General features: G+C 42.6%; 1 protein-coding gene across 2 annotated transcripts in view; it reads right to left on the bottom strand.

Annotated features, from left to right (window-relative positions):
* Nucleotides 1–536: 536 nt before the first annotated feature.
* The window catches only part of pdlim3a (PDZ and LIM domain 3a), a 77,793-nt gene continuing 51,974 nt past the window's right edge, over nt 537–26,355 (bottom strand). Inside the window, exons 4-7 of one of the 2 annotated variants that reach the window (XM_080189394.1) lie at nt 22,720–22,790; nt 5,603–5,736; nt 4,540–4,651; nt 537–1,100 (exon numbers count right to left, since the gene is read on the bottom strand). In XM_080189394.1, coding sequence (XP_080045520.1) covers nt 905–1,100; nt 4,540–4,651; nt 5,603–5,736; nt 22,720–22,790 — 513 coding nt within the window. In that variant the 3' untranslated portion in view covers nt 537–904. Of the gene's footprint in view, nt 1,101–4,539; nt 4,652–5,602; nt 5,737–22,719; nt 22,791–23,304; nt 23,493–26,355 lie in introns of both variants that reach the window. The other variant, XM_080189393.1, reaches the window with a different exon arrangement.

The raw sequence follows: 26,355 nt of genomic DNA, 5'->3' as shown, positions 1-26,355 counted from the left end.
ATTAAGAGGCAATATTAGCATGGCCAATCAACCTAACCCACACATCTTTGGACTGCGGGAGGAAACCGGTGTACCTGGAGGAAACCCACGCAGACACGGGGAGAACTCTGCACAGACAGTGATCCAAGCTTGAAATTGAACCTGGCTCCGTGAGGCAGCAATGCTAATCACTGTGCCCCATGCTGTCCTGTGGGAGAATACAGAATTGTGGGTTCACCACAGCTTTCTGACTGAATCACTTTGTGCATGTGGGTGTACTAGCTGGACCCTTTAAGGGGCAGGGTTTAGGAGGGTCAGGTGACCGGTTTGCCCAATTGGGCCAAAGTGCGCGAACCCTGGGGCTGAGCGGGGCTCTCCCAGATAGTCAAGGAGCCCCAGTCAAAGTAATTGGTAGCATCTTTCTCATTCTCTGTACGTAGTTTTATACAGTTAATAATTTGTTCTTTCTGATGGCTTTGGAGATCACCATTCCTTCCAAAAGATACCACAGCGGGCAAATACAAATTCTACTCAATAATATCACAATACCACTAAAATATGATGTAAGGCTGCCAGAACATTTGTTTAATATATGTTTCACAGGCTTGGTGCTCAGTATATTTTATTTGCATTTGATTGGACAATGTGCATTAATTCAATAGCTTTTACAGAGGTGACTATACAAACCAGGTTGTTTATATAATTAGTTGCATCAATGTGCCAACGCATACAGCAGTGTTTCTTTCTGTAAGGTCTGCAAGATAGCAATCTATGAACATGGATAATTGAACAAGTAGCATTTTCTAAATAATCTAGCCGTGGAAGACTGTATTTAAAGATTAACCACATTTTGAGATGCAGCAAAACAGCGACAAGACAGGCTTCTCGATTAAAGGCTCCAATCTTTCAAACCTCGACAGGAAAATTAGGCCTTCATATTCTGATAAACAGGCACAGCATCATATCCCTCTGGTGGCTTTGTCCTTGCTCTTGCATGGACTTCACAGTACAGTTGTCCTTCTATAAAAAAGTATCCTTTCTGCTTCAGGTTGATACCACAGTCAGAGCAGATGAAGCATTCTGGGTGTCGATACTTGTCGCGGGCTTTGACCACTGTTCCTCTGTGGGGAAGAATTATTTTATGTTAGTGTGCAAAACATGGAAACATAGAAGATAGCACAGCAGGAGGGGGCCATTTGGCCTTGGAGTCTGCCCTGCCATTCATTACGATCACGGTTGGTCATCCAACTCAATAGTCTAATCCTGCTTTTTCCCCAAAACCTTTGATCCCAATCGCTCCAAGTGCTATATCCAGCTGCCTCTTGAATACATTCAATGTTTTGGCATCAACTACTCCCTGTGGTAATGAATTCCACGGACTTACCATTCTTTGGGTGAAGAAATGTCTCCTCATCTCTGTCCTAAATGGTCTACACTGAATCCTCAGACTGTGACCCCTGGTGACCCCTGAAACATGGTGATGTTTTTAATGACTCAGAAACTGGGAGAGTACTGGGTGAGGGTTTAGGGGGTGGAGGGGTGGTGCGGGGGGCTGGGGGGGGGGCCGCGGGTGAGCAGGGGTGAAATTGGGCATTGATGCACCCTTAGGGCAGGATTTTCCAGCTACTTTCGTCCCTAGGCTGAAAAATCTCGCCCGAGTCAATGGACCTTTGTCCATGTCCCACCCGCTACAATTCCTCTGGCAGGCGAGATGGGAAAATTCCACCCATTATTCAGATGTAAAATAGGTGGATGAAAATCAGGTCATGGTCTCCCATGGCTAATTGGTCCAGGAAGCTTGTCTCCTGAGAAATTGAATCAGGGGGTGCTTCGTCACCCAGGGTGAGTGAGTGAAAAATGGAGAAGGCCAGAAGACAAGAGATTCTGCCCAAGGTCATTGGAGTTTATAGAACACTACAACGCAGAAGGCGACCATTCGACCCTTCGAGTCTGCACCAACCACAATACCACCCAGGCCCTATCCCCATAACCCCATGCATCTACCCTAGCTAGACCCCTGACACTAAGGGGCAATTTAACATTCCCAATCCATTTAACTCGCACATCTTTGGGTGTGGGAGGAAACTGGAGGACCTAGCGGAAACACACGCAGACACGGCCAGTGGCCCAAGCCGGGAATCAGATGGTCCCTGGTGCTGTGAGGCAGCAGTGCTCACCACTGTGCCACCAGTTGGAGCCTCAAAAGTCACACAGTATCTGTTTTACTTATTGTAAAATTCATAGCATAAGTAAGGGTGCTGGTGAGAGGATTTTCAGGGCTAGACATATTCAAATAAATACACAAACATTCTTTGAAGTTTAACATTAAAGAGGTGCTGGGCTAGGCCTTTTGTGGATCGTTTTTGAGGAAGTGGGGGGTGCTTAGGTGGAGTTGGTCTGGCTGGCAGTGCGGTGGCATGGTACTTCTACCCTCTTCTTTGCCAGCTATTGACCCCATCCCAGATGCCAGGGAGATGGTCATTTAAACAAAAGCAAAATACTGCAGATGCTGGAATCTGTAACAAAAGTAGAGAATGCTGGAAAAACTCAGCATGTCTGCAGCATTTGTGGAGAGGGAAACAAGAGTTATTGTTTCGGGGAGGGAGAAACAAGAGTTATTGTTTCGGGGAGGGAGAAACAAGAGTTATTGTTTCGGGGAGAGAGAGATGAGAGTTATTGTTTCAGGGAGAGAGAGATGAGAGTTATTGCTTCGGGTATGTGTGTCTCTCTGCTTCTGTTTGGAATTGTTGCTCAGCTCCTGTAAGAGTGCAGCACACACACTGTAATGGTCAGGGTTTGGGGCAGTACCCTTCCCCTCCTACAGGGAAACCCTGAGCAGGCCAAGCCTTGTCAAGATGAAGAAGATCTCCATTGCTGACAGGAGAATTCTTATGGCAGTCCTTAAGACTGGGACCTTCAGGAGCTCAGAACAAAACCAGTGCCTGATGCTAGCAGCTATTGGATTCACAGGGCCTCTCAGGAGAAAAATTGGACGGAATTTCAGGAATAGCCAGGTTGTGCCCTCAATACCAGAACATAAAGGGAATGGGATTAAACTGACGTCTGTTGACCCAGCTCCTGGGATGTCAGATTATCACCCAGTCCACATCACCCCAAACACCCCACAACCCCCTGCACACCGATACCCCCCAAACCCCCCACACCAGCACCCCCCCCACTACACTGACATCCCCCCACACCCTGCCCACTCCCCACACCACCACCCCCCCCACACTGACACTACCCCCACAATATTCCCCCACAACCCCCACCAACAACCCCCCCCACCTCCTCCACCAACACTCTGACACCCCCTCACAGCACCCCACCCCCCCCCCCCCCCCCCCCACATTCTCCAATCACGGAACAACAGTTTTCAGGCTCCTCTTATTTCTGGTGAGGAAAAGGGAGAACCAGGACAGCCATGCTTCATAAATGTCCAAAAGACTAGTTCACTGAACAAGTTTTGGTCAATGGAACCTCCCCTTTTCAATACGGTTGGGGGGGGATGTGGGGAGGAGCATTGTTGAATTCCATGATGATTGATAGTTTTGGAAAGGTACCCAAAATCAGCGTTCCTTTTATAAACTCTAATCACAGGGAGTGGCAAGGAGGGACGGGGTGAACGACTTGCTTTCTGCACCCTCTGTAAACCCTTTATAAGTCGTTGAATGACCACTTTACAAAAAGCGGCAAAAGAAGACGTTTCCCCCCCCCCACATCTTAAGGGCAGTTCGGGATGGATAAGAAATTGTTGGCCTAGCCAGCAATGCCCACATCCATGAAAGAACTTCTAAACGTCTGTGTGCAAATGATGGGGAGTTAAGCATTGCTGGTAAGCTGGAAGTTAGTCTGTATTAAAACGAACAATTCTGTTCAATGCAGAAAATTTTACTCTGTCAGAATCTGCTCTTTCGCGTGACTGTTTTATTAGAATCCAACTCAGGAAACTGAAAAATGTGTCTTCCTTTAAGCTGTATGACAGTGGTGGCTTCCCATGGTTCCCAGTGGAAACCACAATCGTTAACGGTTAATTGAACATCTCTCAAGGAATGTAAAACGTAAACCAACATCCAAATCACAAGGTCTGCAAACTCAATTCACATCAGATTCTTGCAGCTGTCCTGGCAGTTTTGGATTGGTTTTGCATCTGGTCTCAGAGTGGAGGAGGACAGTGGGCTAAATTCACACCACGATAGTGGATTTGTTCTAATGCAAGAAATCGGGGTTAGTTAGGAAAAGTAATTTCATAAAATTATTACTTAAGAGGAGCTAAAGAGGCAGGGTGGATTCCTATCCCATCCCCACCACCCCCCACCCCCGAACCCTCCCAACACCAACCGCCCCCCCCCCCCCCCCCCACCCACACCCCCTCCTCCCTTCCCACCCATCCCCTGTGTTATATTTGCGATGTTGTGACTCAAAACACCGGAAGTGATTTCCAACTTCTGCCTTGGGCAGAAATAGTCACCCGGGAGTAAGTTAAAGCCTGCTTTCAAACAGGGTTCTTCACCGTGTCGCTATCACAGCAAAACCTTCTTCCTTTTGAAACATACTTACACTATTCCATTTCCACACTTGTCACACAGTGGCAGCTTTTGCACACTTCCTGCTGAAGCACCAACTTTTGTGACTGGAGCCCTCACACTTTTAGTAACCATGGGACGAGTACCTGGGTCATTTGGCAGAAAGTGAAACTGATGGTTATCATTAATTCCAGACTTGTAATAGTCACCATTGAACTGTCCACGAGTCAACCACACAAATTAACTGTAATAAATTTCAGGGAGGTGGTGGGGCAGTGTTATTGCTGCTGGACTAGTAATCCACAGACCCAGGGTAATGTTCTGAAGATCTGGGTTCGAACCTCACCATGGCAAATGTGAAATTTGAAATCAATAAAAATCTAGAATTAAGAATCTATTGATGACAATGAAACCATTGTCAATTGTCAGATAAACCCACCTGGTTCACAAATGTCCTTTAGGGAAGGAAATCTGCCACCCTTGCCTGGTCTGGGTTACATGTGACTCCAGATCCACAGCAATATGGTTGAACTCTTAAATGCCAACAGAGATTGGCAATAAATGTTGGCCTAGCCAGCAACACCCATACCCCAGGAACGAGTAAAAAAATTCAGCAAGTATCGTTGTCTGATCAGCCCTTTCTATATCCTTTGCTTGACGTATAAACAATAATGATCTATACTTTTGAGTTTTTTCACAATCCCTTTTATTGTCACCACAGCCAAGTCGAATTAAGTCCTACATCCAGGATCTTTTGACCCCCAACACTGGCAGACATCTTTGTGGGTGAGAAGGAAAAATTGGGAAAGTCATTGATTCTGAACAGCTCTTTAGATTTCCCATCCTTCCCATGATACTAACCTCCAGTGTCGAGATTGGAGAATCTCGCCTTATGAGTACAGCGGGTCACCCCATAAGCCCGAGCATCCTTTCACCCACTATGTCACAAACAAAGCAACAGCGAGAATGAAAGAGATGCCCAAATCTGATGTTTAAACATTTACAATATCATTCAATGACTTTTCACAATCGGATCTCTCATGTCCAACTAATCCATCATTCTTCACTATTAAAGACCGGAAGCCAATGACGCTCACCACTTTCATCTGCCTCTAAGTAATCTTGGATTGCTCGGAAGGAGCCAGATTGTCTTGGTTCACTTCTTTCCTCTGGGTTGTTGTGTAGCATCTTGTATACCTCTGAGTTTTGAACTCCTGGCGCTGGTTCAGTTCTGTATGAACATGTAGGTGACATTAAGCAGATGAAATTTCTTTAAGCTCTGCACAGGCATTTAAAACTCAAACTGCTAGAGATAATATTTTTAGACTCTAATAATATTTGGCAGTTTCTTAGGGTGGTATTTAATAGAGGCCATGGAGGTCGTCTGGCGAGAGTCCCACGTCACCTCTTTTCAGGAAGGCATGCTGAAAAGTTGGCCTGCAGTGGGCATTCTCTGAGGTCAGGGACCGTGGGGAATGAAAATCCTGCTTTATCTCTGACATGGAAAGCTGCCGTCTAGTCAAAGGCCTGCAGCTGTGCATTGCTTGGCAGTGCTGGTGGCTTGAGGATGTGCCCATCCAAGGCCCAGGATCGCTGAGGTACCCAAATCACAGGTAAATGATGGCAGGATGGGGGTTCGACAGCAATGGCAAGGGTGGCTCTCAGTGGAACCTCCTGTTCCTGATGCCAGTTCCTTCGGTTAAGCACTTGAGTACCTTTGGAAGACAGACAATCTCTTGAAGCCTGCAAGAAAACTGGATTAGGTTTGTTTTTGGGCTTCCTGCATGGTGTTCTCCACCAATCCCCCTCGTCACCCACCTGTTGCTAGATGAATACCACTGGCATTGGGATGAGGCCCTTGAGTGAGTATTAATTATCCACTTGGAGGCTTCAATTGACAATGAGGTAGGAATGCCATTCATGGGCCTTCCCGCTGCAGTCATAATCAGAGCGGACAGCAGGGTTCCCACTCTCCTGCCTGAGTAAATGCACCCCCATGGCAAAATTTGCCTTGTAGAGGGGGTTGGGGGCATTCCAACCTCAATCTCCATTTCCTAGACATCGCCATCTTCTAACACCTCATATTTTACAATGTTGGTACTTTACTGATCACAGTAAACCTGTTGATGGTGTGGAAGCAGTTTGTTGGTTGAATGAATGAAGAGCTGTTATCAACAAGTCAATGCAAATTGATAATGTGTAGATGTTGTCAGACTGGGGAGGCGAAATTAGCCTTCAGCAATACTACAAATCTGTGTAACGCTCTGTCATTAAAATCATTGGGAAAAAAAATCAAATGACGTGGCAAACAGGCTGCTGACTGGCTATTGCCCATCTTGTGCCAACACTCAATTGCAATTTCATCTTTCAGGAGGATCAGAGACAGAAGTAAACAGATGAACAGGACAGAATATTTATGTGGGCAGAGCAATAGCTGGTGACATTTAAAGGAGTAAAATGTCAAGCACTGAACATAATCCTCCCTCAGATTCCTAATCTTTTCCCTTCCCTTCCATCCCTCCCAATTCTGTTCTTTGAAACTTCATGTTCTAGACTCACCATTTTATTCTGTATTCTCTTCCTTACATTTATCAGGCCCCAGGGGTCGGTGCTGGGGCCTCAGCTATTTACCATTTATATAGATGATCTGGAGGAGGGAACCGAGTGCAGGGTGTCGAAATTTGCTGATGACACCAAGATTGGGGGAAAGGCAAATTGTGCGGAGGGTGTGGAGAGTCTGCAGAAGGATCTAGATAGGCTGGGCGAATGGGCCAGGAAATGGCAAATGGAATTTAATGTTGGCAAGTGTGAGGTGGTCCACTTTGGTAGGAAGAATGGTAGGAAGGACTATTACTTACGTGGCGAAAAACTGCAGCAGGCGACGGTGCAGAGGGACCTCGGGGTCCTTGTGCATGAGTCGCAAAAACCCAGCTTGCAGGTGCAGCAGGTGGTCAGGAAGGCGAATGGGATGCTGGCCTTCATAGCGAGGGGGATTGGATATAAAAGTAGGGAGGTCTTGCTGCAGCTGTATAGGGCATTGGTGAGGCCGCAGCTGGAGTACTGTGTGCAGTTTTGGGCGCCGCACCTGCGCAAGGATATTTTGGCCCTGGAGGGAGTGCAGAGGAGGTGTACTAGGCTGATACCGGAGTTGAGGGGATTGAGCTATGAGGAGAGGCTGAATAAACTAGGCTTGTACTCGTTAGAGTTTAGAAGAATGAGGGGAGATCTCATTGAGACGTATAAGATGATGAATGGGATGGATAGGATAGAGGTGGAGAGACTCTTCCCGCTCAAAAAAGACAGTAGGACTAGGGGGCACAGCCTCAAGATAAAGGGGAGGCGGTTTAGAACGGAGTTGAGGAGGAACTTCTTCACTCAAAGGGTGGTGAATCTCTGGAATTCTCTGCCCGTTGAAGTGGCGGAGGCTGCCTCACTAAATATTTTTAAGACGCGGGTTGATGGGTTCTTGATAAGAGAGGGGATTAAGGGTTATGGGGAGAGGGCGGGAAAGTGGAACTGAGCCACGACAGATCAGCCAGGATCTTATTGAATGGCGGGGCAGGCTCGAAGGGCTAGATGGCCTACTCCTGCTCCTATTTCTTATGTTCTTATGTTCTTATCACATAACTTGTTCTTAAAATAATTTTTGTACCAACCTCCCTATCCACAGAATTCAAGTGTTTAGTATTTCCTCTTTTCTCCTGAACTTCATTGTGTTTAATCTTTACTTTATCAGCCTCAGATATGAACTTCTCCCAGGGATTACCCATTGTTTGATTGTCAATTTTTGACAGTTAATTAATTTGGACTGAGTCCTCTTCGCCCCACTGAATTGTGTTGGATTGCAGTTGCAAAAATTGTTCTTTTTGATTCCATCCTTTGGTTATAGTTTTTAATGTGACATGAACAGAATCTGACTTTAAGATGTTTTCTTAGCTTCAGCTCACCTATTTGACCTATTTGACCTGTTCTGTTATTCAAAATCCATTGAGTTCAGTGATTTTAGATCACAACCTGCAACCCCATTTCGTTTTGCCTTTATTTGCTGTTTCTTGTCCCTTTCATTTCTCACTTGATTCCTTTGCTCCTGGACAGCTGCTGTTCAGTTCCTCTTCCAGAAACATCTTTTGCTCTTTTTTTAAACTTGCCTCACTCCATTTGGTCTTGCACCAGGAAATCTTTCGCCATTTAATCTCTCCTGCCCTCCACTCCAGATCTTCCCTTTTGTTCTTCTTCCCATCCTCATCCCCTTTCACTTGCTTGAAGCTTCTTATATTTCTAGCTTCTAGTTCTGATGAAAAGTCACAGAGCTGAAACCGTTAACTCTGTATCTCTCTCTATAGATGTGGTCAGATCTGCTGAGTATTTCCAGCATTTTCAGTCTTTATTTTAGATTTCCAACATTTGTAATATTTTGATTTTGCATTATTTCTATTGGATATATGATGCAATGAGAATCAATCATAGAAGCACAGAATCCCTACAACGCAGAAGGAGGCCAATTGGCCCATCAAGTCTGCATCGACTCTCTGAAGGAGCAGGCCCATCCCCCAGCCTGATCTCCGTATCCCTGTGCATTTATCCTGGCTAATCCATTTAACCTACACATCTTTAGACACTAAGGGGCAATTTAGCATGGTTAATCCACCTAACCTACATATCTTTAGACAGTAAGGGGCAAATTAGTATGGCCCATCCACCAAACCTACACATCATTGGACACTAAGAGATAATTTAGCATGACCAATCCACCTGACTTGCACACTCAGGGGCGATTTAGCACGGCCAATCAATTTAATAGTCCTCCTTGCATTTTGAGAATGTCTCTAAATTTTGATTATCACTTTAGGGCAATTAAAGTCCTCAATAATTGCAAGGCTTTTTAGTAACATAAAGTTCTTTAAATTAGCTACAAGCCTAATGCCCAATTTCATTCACATTTCGCACCTATGAGAAAGATAATGGCTCGTTACTTCTTAACCTAAGCCAGGGCTGTTGCTATTGGCAGTGACAATAATGGTCAAACAGTCACTTGAAGAACATACAAAGAGATGAGTGAATCAATATGACTGAATTACTGAACTCTGGGAACCTGCAGCATGGCTGGTCATGTGATGTAGGTATCAGCAGTACTAGACCAACTATTCTCTTTCAACCCCATCCAAGTTTCATTTCCATTGACTTCAGTTGGACCATACATCATGCCGTATAATGTCAAGTTGTCATTCATTCCCCCAGCAATGCAAAATTATCATTGCACTTGCAAAATAAATATTGCACTGGCCTATATGTTCTTGTGGTGTCTGCCTTTTAACACAGCATGCCACGAGATGGACATTTTCACCATATGTATTGACTGGAATAAGACTTGCTGCCTTGTGTTCACATTGCTGAAATATTTGTGTAAAGGGTTTTGCCAGAAAGGGGAGAAGTGCATTTTGCTCAGACTGCGGAACATTGTGACTTACAGAGAGAGCATCCAATGAGTCTGCCATTGCCGTCATTTTACAGCACCCTGTAGGGCTCTCGTAGCTCATATATCGAAATACATCAAACTCTCCAGCAGGGAAATGCATTACTCAGTCCAACTAGCTCTTGGTGTGTTTTAACCTCCACACAAGCAAATATTTCCAATCACCATTACTCACCCTGCTCCCTTATTCCTTCACATATTTATCCAAACTAACCTTGAATGTTGATGTTTTCGCCTGAACCATCAAAGTTGAACTGGACCCCACATCCTCACAGCTGTTTTTGTGAAGAAGTGTCTCCTTCTTTCATTTGTGAATCTTACATTTAATGTTGTAGCTACTGCCCCATTTTCTTTGTCTCTCAACTCTAGGAAACAGTCTGCTTCTGGCTATGTTGTCCCATCCTTTTATAAGTTCAAATCTGTTTATTGTGTCGCTCTGTAATCTGCATTGGTCTGTTTGTATCTGTATTTGGTCAACCCAAGCAGCATCCTGGCAGCACAGAGGCCCAGTGGTTAGTGCTGCTACCACACAGCACCAGGGACCCGGGTTCAACTCTGGCTTCAGGTCACTGTTTGTGTGCAGCTTGCACTTTCTCCTCATGTCACCGTGAGTTTCCTCCGGATGTTCCGGTTTTCTCCCACATTCCAAAGTGCAGGTTAGGTTGAGTGGGGAAAGTACGTTGAGTTACAGGATAGTGCCTGGATAAAATGCTCTGTTACAGAGTTGGTGCAGACTCAATGGGCCAAATGGCTTCCTTATGCGGTGTAAGGATTCTATGATTGATTTAATAAACTTCAAATAAAAACATAAAGTGCTGGATAAACTCAGATGTGCAGGTTAAGTTGATTGGCCAGGCTAAATTGCCCCTTAGTATCAGGGAAATTAGCAGGATAAATACGTGGAGTTACGGGGATAGGGCTTGGGTGGAATTGTTGTTAGTGCAGGCTCGATGGGTTGAATGGCCTCCTTCTGCACTGTAGGGATTCTATGATCCTTGTAAACTTGCACTGTTTCTTCCCTAAAGCTTCAATGTCCTTCCTCCTTCCTATACCATTAGTGGGCGCCATACTCCAATCGAGCTCTTATTTAGGTTTGATATAAACTCATCATTATCTCAGCACTAAACTGCACAAGAGCAGGAACATTAAAAGGAACGTTCAGCATTTCTTAAGTTTAAAATTGCTTGTGGAGTTCAGTTGCAGCTTTACATCTGCTATATTTTATTGGTGTTATAAGTCATTGGTATTGCTGGCAGCCTGTCAGACAAAACCGAGGCAGAATTGAAAAGGACTGTGGCAGAACAAGGATTTTAGTTTTGACAATTTTTGAGAACTTGCTTGCACGAGCGACCAGGAGGCAGAACCTAGATATGTGATCTGTCTGAAAGGGAGAAGAGCCTGTGGGCTGGTTACGCAAAAGACTTGTTATGTGTAAAGCGTGTGGCTTTTATATGCTAACCAAATAGATTGCCTGCAAAAAACTGAACCATTAATACATGCCCTCAGCTAAAATGTTGCAAAATGGAGTTAACTTGTAGATCTACATTGAACCAAAGATAATCAGACATTCCAGGCAATACACCTTTGACATATGGCTTTATTTTAAGCTCTCTAACATTGAATTTTAAGACAGGGGTGTATGTAATTATGTGAAGAGAAAAAGATTGCTGAAACAAATGTAGGTCCCTCACAGGGGAATTTATAATGAGGAACAAACTGTTGGCCTTCACAAAGGAGGACACAAATAATGTACAGAAATGTTAGAGGATACAAAGTTTAGTAAGAGGGAGGAAATGAAGGAAATCAGCATTTGTGGGAAATGGTGTTGAGAAAATTGATTGGATTGGTGGCCGATTTAATAGCAGAGTACTTGGAAAATAGTGGGAGGATTGGAGAGTGGGGGAGGGGAGGGGAAGCCAGTCGATGTGGTTTATTTTGACTTACAGAAGGCTTTTGACAAGGTCCTACATAAGAGATTAATGTGTAAAGCTAAAGGTCATGGAATTGGGTGCAGTGTAGTGAGCTGGATAGAAAACTGGTTGGCAGATAGGAGAAAGAATAAATAGGTCTTTTTCCAAGTGGTAAACAGTGACTAGTGGGGTGCTGCAGGGATGGGTGCTCGGACCTGAACTACTCACTATGTTCATTTAGATGAGGGAATGAAAAGTAATATCTCCAAATTTGCAGATCATACAATGCTGGGTGGGAGGGTGAGCTGGGAGGAGGATGCAGAGATGCTTCTGTGTGATTTGGGCAAGTTGACTAAGTGGGCAAATGTATGGCAGATGCAGTATAGCTTGGATAAATGTGAGGTTATCCACTTTGGTAACAAAAAGAGGAAGGCAGATTACTGTTATGAATGGCTATAGATTGGGACAGGGGAATATGCACTGAGACCTGGGTGTCCGAGTACAGAGTCACTGAAAGTAAACATGCAGTTGCAGTCAGCAGTGAAGGAGGCAAATGGTATAGTGGTTTTCATAGCGAGAGGAAACACAGGGATGTCTTGCTGCGGTTATAGAAGGCCTTGGTGGCACAATGCCTGGAATATTGTGTGCAGTTTTGGTCTTCGTATCTAAGGAAGTTTTTCTGCTGTTATGGAGAAAGCACAGCGAAGGTTTAACAGATCGATTCCTGGGGTGGCAGGACTGACACGTGAGGAGAGATTGCATTGGTTAGGATTGTATTCCCTGGAGTTTAGAAGAATGAGGGGGGATGTCATAGAAACTTATAAAATTCTAACAGGGCTAGACAAGGTAGGGGCAAGAAGGATGTTCCCGATGGCAGGGGAGTGCAGAACCAGGGATCACAGCCTGATGTTACGGGTAAATCATTTAGGACTGAGATGAGGAGAAATGTCTTCACCCAGACAATGGTGAGGCTGTGGAATTCACTACCACAGAAAACATTTGGGGCCAAAACATTTGTTTTCAGGAAGAAATTAGATATAGCACTTGGGACAAAAGAAATCAAAAGATATAGGGGAAAGCAGGAACAAGTTGGATGATCAGCCGTGATCATAATGAATGGCGGAGCAGGCTGGGAGGGCCGAATGGCCTACTCCTGCTCCTATTTTCTATGTCTATATATAGACATAGAAAATAGTATATAGTCATGTATATAGACATAGAAAATAGAAGCAGGAGTAGGCCATTTAGCCCTCCCAGCCTGCTCCGCCATTCATTACCTGTTTAGGACCACATATATCAACCAAATGATAAATCATATTGCACAGCCACAAAAACAGAGCAACAAAAGTATTATTCGTAAAGATCAAGGAACATGAAATACACATTACATTTAATTAATCAAATGAATTTGCAGCAATACCTGGGCAATTGGTTCCCACACTCATTTTCCTCTACAATGCTTTGAGATTAGTAAATCCATCAGGTGAGACTGGTTTCTGTTTTAGAAATCTGTGAATGACACTAAATGCTCTGAACCAAGAGATGTGTGCAGGTTAATACTGAAGTGGATTTCCTCTGCTCATAAAGTTCTAGTGACACCATCCAATTCCAAACTTCTGAATATTGATTCATACAATAACGCAGGACTTTTCATTTCCTGGTATCAACTAACTGCAATTCCCTTCAATGCAACTCTACCCTCTAGAATCGATCTAAGATTGCTTACCATACAAGTCAATGGCAGCAAAGTGTAAGCCTTAATAGATAGAAACATAGAACAGTACAGTACAGGTCCTTTGGCCCTCAGTGTTGTGCCGAGCTATATCCAAACCCAAGATCAAGTTATCCCACTCCCTATCACTCTGGTGTGCTCCATGTGCCTATCCAATAACCGCTTGAAAGTTCCTAAAGTGTCCGACTCCACTATCACAACAGGTAGTGCATTCCACACTCCAACCACTCTGAGTGAAGAATCCACCTCAGACATCCCTCCTATATCTCCCACCATGAACCTTAAAGTTATGCCCCCTAGTAACACTTACATCCAGCCAAGGAAATAGCCTCCACCAATCCACTCTATCTATCCCCCTCATCATCTTATAAACCTCTACTACATCACCTCTCATCCTCCTCCACTCTAAAGAGAAAAGCCCCAGCTCCCTCAACCTTTCCTCACAAGACCTACCCTCCAAACCAGGCAGCATCCTGGTAAATTTCCTCTGCACTCTAATACTTCCACATCCTTCTTATAATGAGGTGACCAGAACTGAACACAATATTCCAAATGTGGTCTCACCACCGTCCGGTGTAGTTAGTTGCAGCGTAACCCCACAGCTCTTAAACTCAAACCCCCTGTTAATAAATGCTAAGACACTATAAGCCTTCTTCACGGCTCTATCCACTTGAGTGGCAACCTTCAGAGATCTGTGGATATGAACCCCAAGATCTCTCTGATCCTCCACATTCCTCAGAACCTTGCCATTGACCTTGTAATCCACATTCAAGTTTGTCCTACCAAACTGAATCACCTGGCACTTATCAGGGTTAAACTCCATCTGCCACTTTTCGGCCCAGCTCTGCATCCTATCGATTTCTCTTTGCAGCCTGCAAGAGCCCTCCGCCTCATCCACTACTCCACCAATCTTGGTGTCATCAGCAAATTTACTAACCCACCCTTCAGTCCCCTCTTCCAAGTCCTTGACAAAAATCACAAAAAGCAGAGGACCCAGCACTGATCCCTGTGGTACATCGCTGGTAACTGGCCTCCTGTCTGAAAATTTTCCCTCCACCACCACCCTCTGTCTTCTATGAAACAGCAAGTTACTTATCCAGTTGGCCAAATTTCCTTCAATCCCACACCTCCTCACCTTCTTCATGAGCCTACCATGGGGAACCTTATCAAAAGCCTTACTAAAATCCACGTATACGACATCAACTGCTCTACTTTTGTCTACACACTTAGTTACCTCCTCAAAGAATTTAATCAAATTTGTGAGGCAGGCCTTACCCCTCACGAAACCGTGCTGACTATCCCGGATTAAACTGCATCTTTCCAAATGGCCATAAATCCTATCTCTCAGGACCCTTTCCATAACTTACCGACCACTGAAGTAAGACTAACTGGCCTATAATTACCAGGGTCATTTCTATTTCGTTTCTTGAAGAGAGGAACAACATTCGCCACTCTCCAGCCCTTTGGCACAATCCCTGTGGACAGTGAGAACCCAAAGATCAATGAACATTTACAGGTGAGAAACTCCATTACTTTTGACATGATCTATTGGACCAATAGTACATCTATTGGGTTGGATTTGTGGTCAGCAGTGAAGGAACAGTGCTCACTTCTAGCCTCAATAAAAGCTGCCTAGAAAAGTCTAGTAATCTCAGTGGTTTGGATTTCCCCTTTTCTAATGACAATTTAAATCTAATGTCAAGTCAGTGTGACCTCCAGGCATCCAGCAGTAGAGATATCAGCAAGCAGGTTAAAAGCCAATCATTTAAAATATTCTCATAGACAGCAAACCAGGAAATTGAAAACACTTTATGCTTCAATTTTTGCACCATCTGAAAATTTAAATGACGTGATTGGATTCAAATGAAGCTAAAATATTCTAAGCAATTTCTTAAAGCAAAATGTTAAAATATGTGGATTTTTTGATTATAATGGGGAAATAATGAAGCTGTATCTGTGGATAGGTTTATGGACGAAATGGGATTGGTTTAGATTAGTGGGTTAGTGTTGTTTTTTTTTAAAAGCTGGTCGGCGCAACATCGTGGGCCGAAGGGCCTGTTCTGCGCTGTAATGTTCTATGTTCTATGTTCTATGTTCTGTATGTTGTTAAAAACCCAATTATATCTCATTCAACAAGGTAACTTTTTAAGGGTTTCTGCAGGAAGAGTAAATGGAGGTTTTCACTAATTCACTAATAGCCTGGGGATTGCATCCTGGGGTGACCTCTCAAGTACACCTTATGGCGGAGCAAAGAATCACTCAGCAATTCCTGGGTTTCTGCCTCATTCTGTGTATTCAATACCCAAAATTGCGATCAGTTTCAGTTGCATATTGACAGTGAATCCTCCCATTACCACATAGAAATCCAGTGTGTCAGCATGTAGCATTGTGTGGTACAAGTTGGTGATATGAAGGAAGAACGAACATAGTTTAGTCCTGCTTTTTTGTGGCAATTGAAATTCCATTTTTCTTTAGAAAGATATCGCTGAACAAAAATCAATCATTCCTGCTATTTCTCAATTATTGGAAAAACTACGTGGCTGATTTCAGTTAAATGTGTGATGAGTGCCTCATCGAGTGTCATAGAGGTTTACAACATTGAAACAGGCCCTCGGCCCAACTTGTTCATGCCGCCCTTTTTTTCTTTAAACCTCTAAGCTCGTCTTAATCCCTTATGTTTGGCCCATATCCCTCTATACCCATCTTACCCATGTAACTATCTAAATGCTTTTTAAAAGACAAAATTGTACCCGCCTCTTCTACTACCTCGAGCAGCTTGTTCCAGACATTCACCACCCTCTGTGAAAAAATTGCCTCCTGAACACTTTTGTATCTCTCCCCCTCACCTTAAACCTATGCCCTCTAGTTTTAGACTCCCCTACTTTTGGAAGAAGATATTGACTACCTAGCTGATTTGTGCCCCTCATTATTTTATAGGCCTCTATAAGATCACCCCTCAGCCTCCTACGCTCCAAAGGAAAAAGCCCCAGTCTATCCTGCCTCTCCTTATAACTCAAACCATCATGTCCTGGTAGCATCCTAGTAACTCTTTTCTGCATGCTTTCTAGTTTAATAATATCCTTTCTATAATAGGGTGACCAGAACTGTACACAGTATTCCAAGTGTGGCCTTACCAATATCTAGTGCAACTTCAAAAAGATGTGCTAACTCCTTAATTCAATGATCTTATCAATGAAACCAGGCATGCCACTCTGTCCACCTGTGACTCCACTTTTAATGAGCTATTAGCATGTACCTCTAGGTCTCTTTGTTCTATAACTCTCCCCAAAATCCTACCATTAACTAAATAAGTCCTGCCTTGGTTCGGTCGACGATAATGCATCGCCTCTCATTTATCTAAATTAAACTCCATCTGACATTCATCAGCCCACTGACCCAATTGATCAAGATCCCGTTGCAATCCTAAATAATCTTCTTCACTGTCCACATGCCACCAGTCTTGGTGCCATCTGCAAACTTGCTAATCATGCTTACTAAATTCTCATCCAAATTATTAATATGAATGACAAATAACAGTGAGCCCAGCACTGGTCTCTGAGGCACAGGCCTTCAGTTTGAAAAACAAGCTTCTACAACGACCTTCTGTCATCAAGCCAATTTTGTATCCATTTAGATACCTCACCCTGGATCCCGTGAGATTTAACCTTATGTAACAACCTATTATGCAGTACCTTGTCAAAAGCAGAAATCCTGTTCTACACAACCATCTCAGATTGTATGTGCCTCAGATATATGCTGCTACAAACAGAAGAACAAATCTATTTACTGCTGGGTGAATATGGACCTTCCCTCCTTCCGCAGAGATCCAATGAAAAAAAAGATCTGTCTCGCCTTTTGAGTTGTACAGAAGAGGAGGGAATGAGGTAGTTTTGCATCAATGCTGCTGTGCAGCATTGCACACCAAATGGACCAAAATTGTCAAACACCAAATATCCCTAGATATAAGTTCAAAATTGTGCCTCAGTTTTAAAACAGGTCACTGAAAGAATGCCAAAGTAGCAGTTCCTGTTTAAAATACACATATCCAATTGCTCTTTATAACTGACAGTAAAGCTGTAGGAAATGTGAACCTTTTGGTACTTTGTGCTATGAATTATTTTAATGTGCATTTTGCTTGAACCCCTTCGGGATAAGAAGTTAATTCCAAACATATACTTAGGACATGATTTGAGTCAAATCAAAGTTTCACTGTAAGGTGAATTGTTAAGTGTGAACAGCAAGAGGGGAGTAGAACAGATGGTCACAAAGGATATGCTTTGAAATGGATAGATCAATGGACTTTGGAGCTATAATTAAAGGAGTGTAAGAGTTGTTTGGCAAAAGGGAAAAGTTAACAATGAACTGTTAGATGTTGAGGATATCATGTTCGGGTTATGACCACGGGACATTTGTCCATGATGAATGAAATATCATGAAAACAGAACAACAGCAACATCAGAACACAGCAAAACTCCTGGCTGCAGAGGATAAGAAAACTCACTTGAAGAGGTTCAGTGCATAGATTTCAAGAAGACACAGGGAGTAAACCGACATCATGAGCTGCCCATGTCACTAGCAAGAACCACATACACTAGGATATCCATCGACTGTCTTTGCTTTACAAACTAGCCTGATACCTCCACATTATCTACTCATCTGAAACTCACTGTCTGGTCTCAAAACCTCTTACAAGGAGGTAATTTTAACTTTCCTCATTCACTGCGAGTAGGAAATCTGCGGCTTCTCAAACACTTTAAAGTTTGAATTCCACAGCATGTGTGTGAAGTTGCTGCCTGGAATGATTGATGGGCTGGGATTTTGTTTTGGCAGGGAGCAGTTTGATAGAGTTTACAAGGCCAGGTGGGTCCTCACACCAGATGGGTGTGTGGTGATGAGACAGGGGAGCTGATCCTTTGAAGGGGTGGGGGGGGGAATGTCAAAGGATTAACACTGGAGAACCCGGGGGTATCTGGAGCAGGAGGCAGGTAGGGAAGACCCGGGTAAAGGGGAAGATCGGAGGTCTGAAAGATGAGAAGGCGCTCAGGGATGTGGGGTAGTGTGGAAGCTAAGAAGCGAGGAGAGGAGAGATTGCACCACCATGGGTGGGCCTTAGGATGATGGAGATCAGAACTCAGGTAGGGGGAGGTTGGAACTGTGTTGGGGTTCGGGATCTCCTCAATCGCAGAGAATTGGGGGTGTTGGTTAGCTAGGCAGGCACATAAGATCCAGCAGGTAAGAGGTAAAACACAGCTCCTGATCCAGCATTCCCTCACCTTCATCTAACTGCGTGGCTAAATTTCAAATGGTGAATAAAATGAGACACACAACCTCATTATAATCTTTATATTGCCATCCCACCTTTTGAGTACAGCTTGGCTGTCTTTCCGGCACTAACCTGCTTCTGTTAAAATCAGGAGTGAGCGGGTAGGATGTGGGATGGATCAGGATTCTGATTTTTAACACTTCCCCTTCTTACCTGACCTGAAGCAACCATTTTTTTTGGCGTTAAAATTTCTCCTAAAAGTCTCTATATGAATTGTTTGGATATGTGGCATCGAATTCCAGAACTGCAATGCTGTAGTTAAGTTGCATATTGCAATATCAGGGAGACTTATTTTGCAGTATCCCTTGTCTTTGAAAATTGATAGCTTTATGTGAAAGCTTTTAACACAATGCACATTGAAAGCATTCTTTCTGGTTGTATCACAGCTTGGTATGGCTCTTACTCTGCCCAAGACTGCAAGAAACTGCAAAGGGTCTCAATGAAGCCCAATCCATTACGCAAACCAGCCTTCCATCCGTTGACTCTGTCGACACTTCCCGCTGCCTCAGAAAAGCAGCCAACATAATTAAGGACCCCACACACCCTGGACAGTCTTTCTTCCACCTTCTTCCATTTGGAAAAAGATAGAAAAGTCTGAGGTCGTGTACCAACTGATTCAAGAACAGCTTCTTCCCTGCTGCTGTCAGACTTTTGAATGGACCCATCTTGCATTAAGTTGATCTTTCTCTACTCTAGCTATGACTGTAACACTACATTCTACACTCTCTCGTTTCCTTCTCTATGAAGGGTATGCTTTGTATAGAGCGCAAGAAACAATACTTTTCATTGTATTCTGATACACGTAACAATAACAAGTCAAATCAAATGGTAAAGGCAACACAAGTCAGGGCCCAGCTGATGAGCCTGGTTTAAACTTGTCTTGCCAGAGAAAAACCTTTTTGAAGTCAAAGCGTTTGGATTAGTGGAAATGAGATATTGCAGTCCTCAACCAGGCTTTAGTTAGATTGCGCTGGTGTCTTCGTTTATATCATTGTTGTTACATTTTTGGAGTGGTTAAGATCTCTGAACCAGCATTATAAAATGTTCAAATATTATTAGAGTCAAATTAATATTTAAAACAGGATGTTACGCGATGCAATTATCTATTTTCATTACTAACTGTGTAACAATGCAGTAGCTTAAGGATTCAGTGCCAAGCATGTCGCTGCCCTACATGCAAACATTTTACACTGTAATTTCATAAGATATCTATATAATATAAAAATGTACATTTATTTCTAGGGTTCTGTTATAATGGATTAAGTAATCACTATTAGTGATAAAATATATTGATTCAATTTATAAGAAAGTTTAGAATTTTTGAATCATTATACATTCTTGATGGTTTACAAAGTGATTCAGCTGTTTTAAGTCAATACTTAAGAAAAAAATAGTATAATAGGTTTTCTGACCAGAAGCTAGTTAATGGATGAACTGTATAATTAATTCAGCAGCAAATTACTGAACGCATTATTAATTAGTGCAATGGCAAGTTAATGAATCTATTTTATAATTAACAGCCATTGGTTAATGAATATATTGTGCAATTCATGTTGTAGCAGGTTTCTGACTGTAAGTGGGTTTTCAAGTCTACTGTATAATTTGTACAACAGGTTTATGTATTATATGTATGCAATAGCTTTATGAATGTATTGGTTCTGTGATGGACTTATGCAAGAACCTATATAATTTGTGCAGTAGGTTTACAAATTTAATATTATGATATCAGGTTTTTGAATGCCCTTCATAATTAATACTGTAGCATATTTAGTATTTTCCTGCAATGTTACAGGACTAGTTTTAGTCAATCACTACATATTTAATACATTCTTGCTCACCGTCAGTCCATCCTTGCCGACCTATACTCAGTCCTGGCTTCCCAATATCTTCAATCTAAAATTGTTGGCTTGTGTTTAATTCATCTGATGTCCTTGACTCTCCCTATCTTTCTAACTTCCTCAAGCCTTACAACCCTCTTCACAATTCTCTGTGTCCCTGTCTACAGTCATTTTGTTGAAACCCCTTTCTTTTCACTCAAACGCTGGTGTTGGTGACTGCAGCCGTTTAATGTCCTGCTCTGAAATTTCTAACTAAAAGCTTTTGCTTCCTCTTCTTCAAAGGCTACTTTAAATTACACTTCTGTGACCCTTCACATTATCCTCTCTTTTATCTCATCGTCCACATTTGTCTGAATATGCCTCAGTCAAATGCCTTGGTGCAAGTTTCTATGCTAAAATGCTCTCTTATACAAGTTGTTGCTGTAGTAGGTTTATGAATCCATTGTATTATTGCAACAGGATTATGGTCTGCAGTTAAGTCATTTGTTGTGATAATATTTCAAGTTTATAAATGCAGGTGTATAATTAAATAACATATGACAGATTTATGAATGCACTGTGTAATATTAAAACAAGTAACAGGTTTTGGAATGTATCTTTTAGAATAGAAGATGTATGGGTGTGCTGCAAAATTATAGGTTTATGAGTACATATTTTCAATTGGTAGATAGGGATCTACCCTCTACAGAGAGGGATTTTCTTGTTCATTGATAATAGATATCATGACCTAGAATTTAATTTTAAAACTTTATATTAAAATGTATTTTTACTTTTCATTGATAAGTCTTGAGATGAGGAAATAGGATAAAACCTTGAATTATTACCACTGAAATAACAGAATTTACAAATAAAGTCAATGGTATATGTCTTATAGGAATTTCATTTTATCCTTACTAAATTCAGCAGCATGGCTAAAAATCTTGGGGAATCCTATTGGACGCAGTATCATTTACTTTTCTCAGAAAACAGATTTATTTCCTATGCAAGGATATGTACACAGAAGTCGACCACAATTGCATTAATGCCAAGTATCATTTCCAATGCGTGATAATAAATGGGTCAGTTACCATAATTAGTTACCCTTTCTGTTATAGTCTTGATTAATGAGTTAAAATTAGTCTTGTTTTAAAATAAAGCTGCTGTAAATGCAAAGCAGATAAATCAGCAACAAGGTAAAAACAAGGCAATTTAGATTAATTTCAGCATGGAAACCTTAACCTATCTTTGTATTTTACATGCCCATCAACATGTTGTGACTTTCCTGTTTGTGTGTCAGATTTCCAAAGCTCTGGGTCTTGCTTTTAGTTTCTTCCTCTTGAGGGGGAATGTGGAGTACAAATGCAAACTGCTTGACATGCGATATCAGGGGATCAAGCGTCAACCAAGCTTTGGTACGACATGCTGTCATGGAGCTTATAAAACAACAGTAAACCACAATGGATCCAGACACATAGGCGTATGTAACAGACAATTCAAGGGCGCACTTCATTTTCAGTGTGAGAGGATCAAGGGATTAAAGCACTTCTTCCTTTGAAAATCCAAAATGCTTTGAGAATCAACATTTGAACTTTGCTATCAAACCTTAATCAATGCAGAGCCCAAACCCAAAAGTAATAGATGAAGGGAAAAAAAAACTGTCTGAAAATTAAACTAAAACTACTTGTGTTTCATTGGGAAGAGAACTTCTGGAATTTGAAATGCATCTGTAAAGGATTAGAAACATAGAAAATAGAAGCACGAGTAGGCCATTTGGCCCTTCGAGCCTGTTCTGGCATGGCTGATCATCAAGTTCAATATTAAGCTGTATTAATTTAAACATGTTTGTTTTGAAAGAGGTGGATATGTGCTGTACCCTGTGTGCTTCCCTTGGTCCTCTTGTGTCAGAAACAAAGGTCAAGACAGAAAGGCATGCAGTTTATCAAAAATAAAGCATAAAACCTGTTCTGTGTGGAAACTACTGAGAAGGGTTTGGGCCTGGTATTGAACTTGTGCTCAAAGTAGCCTAGTTCCTGTAAGGAAAAATGATTAAAGATAACACAAATACCTGTAATAGAACCTCACTTTGCAGTGATTGGGGGAAAAAAGAAGCATAGTTAGCCTCTAAGCATCTGAACAAAATAAATCATTGCAGGGTATCTATAATATTTTGTGATCATGCTATTAAACACCATCACTGCAATACTAGCACGTTTATTCATTTTATTTACTTCAAACTCAAACTTACTTGTATCTACCATAATGTGAGTGATTCCCATGTCAAAATGTGGGAGGTAATTGAGTCCTGTCCGCTGATTTTGTCACTCATAAAATTGAAGGTAGTAAAATTTCATTCCTTAATTTATTTCACTGTTGTCATCATCAAAACTGCTTAACTTCTCCAAAACGATTTGTTACACAAAATACATGTTTATTGGAGAGCACAATTTCTTATGCACTGAGGATACAAGTAGCAAGAGCTGGACAGAACAAAGACAGACCAGTATAAGACAGAGAGACTTAGCAGAATTCAAACCCTATACTTACGGCTTCTGAGTATCAATGGCCAGGCCATGTAGCTGTCCCTGGATGGCATCTTGTATGTTGTCAGCAGAGTACAGACCAATTGGAGAATTATAGCTGGAGCTCACTACCTGTCTTTTGTCATCAATGTTTCCCGCAGCAAGAAATGGCTGGGCCTTTCTGTTATGGGACTCTCCAATAGATTTGAATTCCTGCATATACAAGGGCAAATAAATACACAGGGCTACAATTCATGCTGAAGCTAGTAAGCAGCAGTAGCCGCACCATGCATCTGGTTTTTAAAGATCACTTCATTACTGCAAATCATTGTCTTTTTTTTCCCCTTAACATTGCTCCATTTTCAACTGATGCTATCTGTCCCCAAACCATAATTGGCTAACTAAAAAAAACCAATGTTAAGAGTAACTTACATATACTAAATCTGATTTATTATTGTGATTGAAAGTCTCATCAACATAGGATAAATCTTGCCAGTGAGATCATTAGTGGATGGGTGGGATTAAATGGATATTAAGTATGCAGGGGATGGGGGTGTAGAAAATGATAAAAGGGAATTTACTCATTAACAATTGCCACTATGTCCCTTGAACTTGCAGTGTCAACTCCACACTGTTCACTGTCTGAATGTATTTCGATTATTAGTGCTATTTTAGCAAAGTACTGGATCACTGCAGGTGAGAAAGACCATACGAGTTATCTTATCATCCACATACCTTATCCTCCATCCTCTCATACACAGAATACATCTACATTGCATCTCTCAGTGCCCTCCTTTAGAAGCTGAGAAGCCAAGGTTTCTCTTTGATTAGGGGTCGGTTTCATGGTCCCCACTCTGAACTCGCTCCAGTGCTTGAATAGCATGGGCCAAAATTCTCCCAAACCACTCACCGCGAGAATCATAGTGGGATTCGGTGGACCATTTAAAGGTCTGTTGAACTAGGGCAGGAATTTCCAGTCTTGGGGCATTGGCAGCTGGAGAATCCCATCCATGGTGAGAAGAATATGGTATTCAAGGTGTGGTCACAGTTTGAATTCTCACCACTTGTACTTGCTTCACTGTTTTGGTGACATAGTTCAGCATTTTATTTCAAGACACCAGCCAACACACCTCAATGTTTCTCAGTGAATTTTATGAGAAAGAGAATTCTGCATTGGGGCATCTGAAGGCTGACTATCAGGAAAGTCTATTATTCAAATCTAAGTTAAAGTGTTGGTCCCCGTAAGGGTCGAAGAGACAAAAAGGAAAACAGCTGCAGCTAGCCAGTGACACTGTCATTTTTGGTCATTTTTACTTTTGTACTCAACAAGGTGAATCATGCCCTTTTATTATAAAATGGTTCATTTTCTTGTCTCTTGTATGAATTTAGCCTGACAATGCACCTAACCATCACATCTCTCAGACTGTGGGAGAGAACTGGAAAACCCAGAGGAAACCCACGCAGACATGGGGAGAACGTACAGACTCCACACAGACAGTGACCCAAGTCGGGAATCGAACCCATATCACAGGACACTGTGAGGCAGCAGTACTAACTACTGTGCCACCATGCCACCAAGTTGCCCATGGACAGAGGGATGGGCAATAATTGCTGGCCTAACCAGTGATGCCCACATCCTATAAATGAATTTTTAAAAACTGCTCCATGTCCAGTGTGAAAACTGCATGAAGTGAATGAATGGGAGGATTACAGATCAAAATGAGAGAAAGCCAGCCATGTAATTTACTAGCCATTGCTGCCAACGGAATCTTCTGGTCCTTTCATCGGTGCCCCCCCACTGCCACCCCCCCACCCCCCTGCCCCCCCCACCCCCCGCCCCCCCCCCCCCATCCCCCTGGCTCCCCTGGAGGCAGAGGATGTGAACAATGGGAAGCCCTGTTGACAGCAGTGGGGCTGAAATGGCAGGCCACCTCTGTCACCGAAAAAACGCAAGGCAGCAAGTGGAAACCCCACACCACCACCCTTCATTTCCAGTTACCTTCCTGAAGGGTGATCCTTGGCGACTATTCACTGAATCGCTTGCAACGTGCCACAATTTTTTTTATTTATATGGGGGAAGGTGACGAGGCAGGTCCAGTGTCTGATTCAGCAGGAATACTGATCAAACGCCTTGCTGTTGTTGATAATTGGACCTAGAAGCTAGCTATCTAGCCAACTGCACTAACCAGCCCCCAAACCACCTTTACTCTGTTGCCTTAAATGTGTGCCTTAACAACAGGTTCAAAAGAGACAGCCCAACTGTGTTAGGGTAAATTTCGTTCCTTCCTTTCAAAAATTGACAGATCACTCTGCAGCTGTGCCGAACCTTAGTTAGGTTTTGTTTGAAATATTGTGTAAAATTCTGGTCACCTCACTACCAGAAGAATGTGGATGTTTTGGAAAGGGTACAGAAGAGGTTTACCAGGATGTTGTCTGGTCTGGAGGATATTAGCTATGATACAAATACTTGGATGGACAGGGATTTATTAGGGAGAGTCAACATGGCTTTGTGCATGGTAGGTCATGTTTAACCAATCTATTAGAGTTTTTCAAGGAGGTTACCAGGAAAGTGGATGAAGGGAAGTCAGTAGATGTTGTCTACATGAACTTCAGTAAGGTCTTTGACAAGGTCCCACATGGGAGGTTAGTTAGGAAAGTTCAGTCACCAGGTATACATGGAGAGGTAGTAAACCGGATTAGACATTGGCTCAATGGAAGAAGCCAGAGAGTGGTAGAGGAGGATTGCTTCTCTGAGTGGAGGCCTGTGACTAGTGTGTCACAGGGATCAGTGCTGGGTCCATTGCTGTTTATCATCTATATCAATGATCTGGATGATAATATGGCAAATTGGATCAGCAAATTTGCTGATGATACAAAGATTGGAGGAGTAGTGGACAGTGAGGAAGGTTTCTAAAGTTTACAGAGGGATTTGGACCAGCTAGAAAAATGGACTGAAAAATGGCACATGGAGTTTAATGCAGACAAGTGTGAGCACTTTGGAAGGACAAACCAAGGTAGAACATACAAGGCAAATGGTAGGACCCTGAAGAGTGCAGTAGAACAGAGGGATCTGGGA

Source organism: Carcharhinus amblyrhynchos, chromosome 5 (assembly GCF_965287045.1).
Source record: "Carcharhinus amblyrhynchos chromosome 5, sCarAmb.v2.hapA, whole genome shotgun sequence".
Classification (NCBI taxonomy): Eukaryota; Metazoa; Chordata; class Chondrichthyes; order Carcharhiniformes; family Carcharhinidae; genus Carcharhinus; species Carcharhinus amblyrhynchos.
Note: the sequence above shows the minus strand (reverse complement) of the source record. Positions and strands in the feature narration are given on the sequence as shown.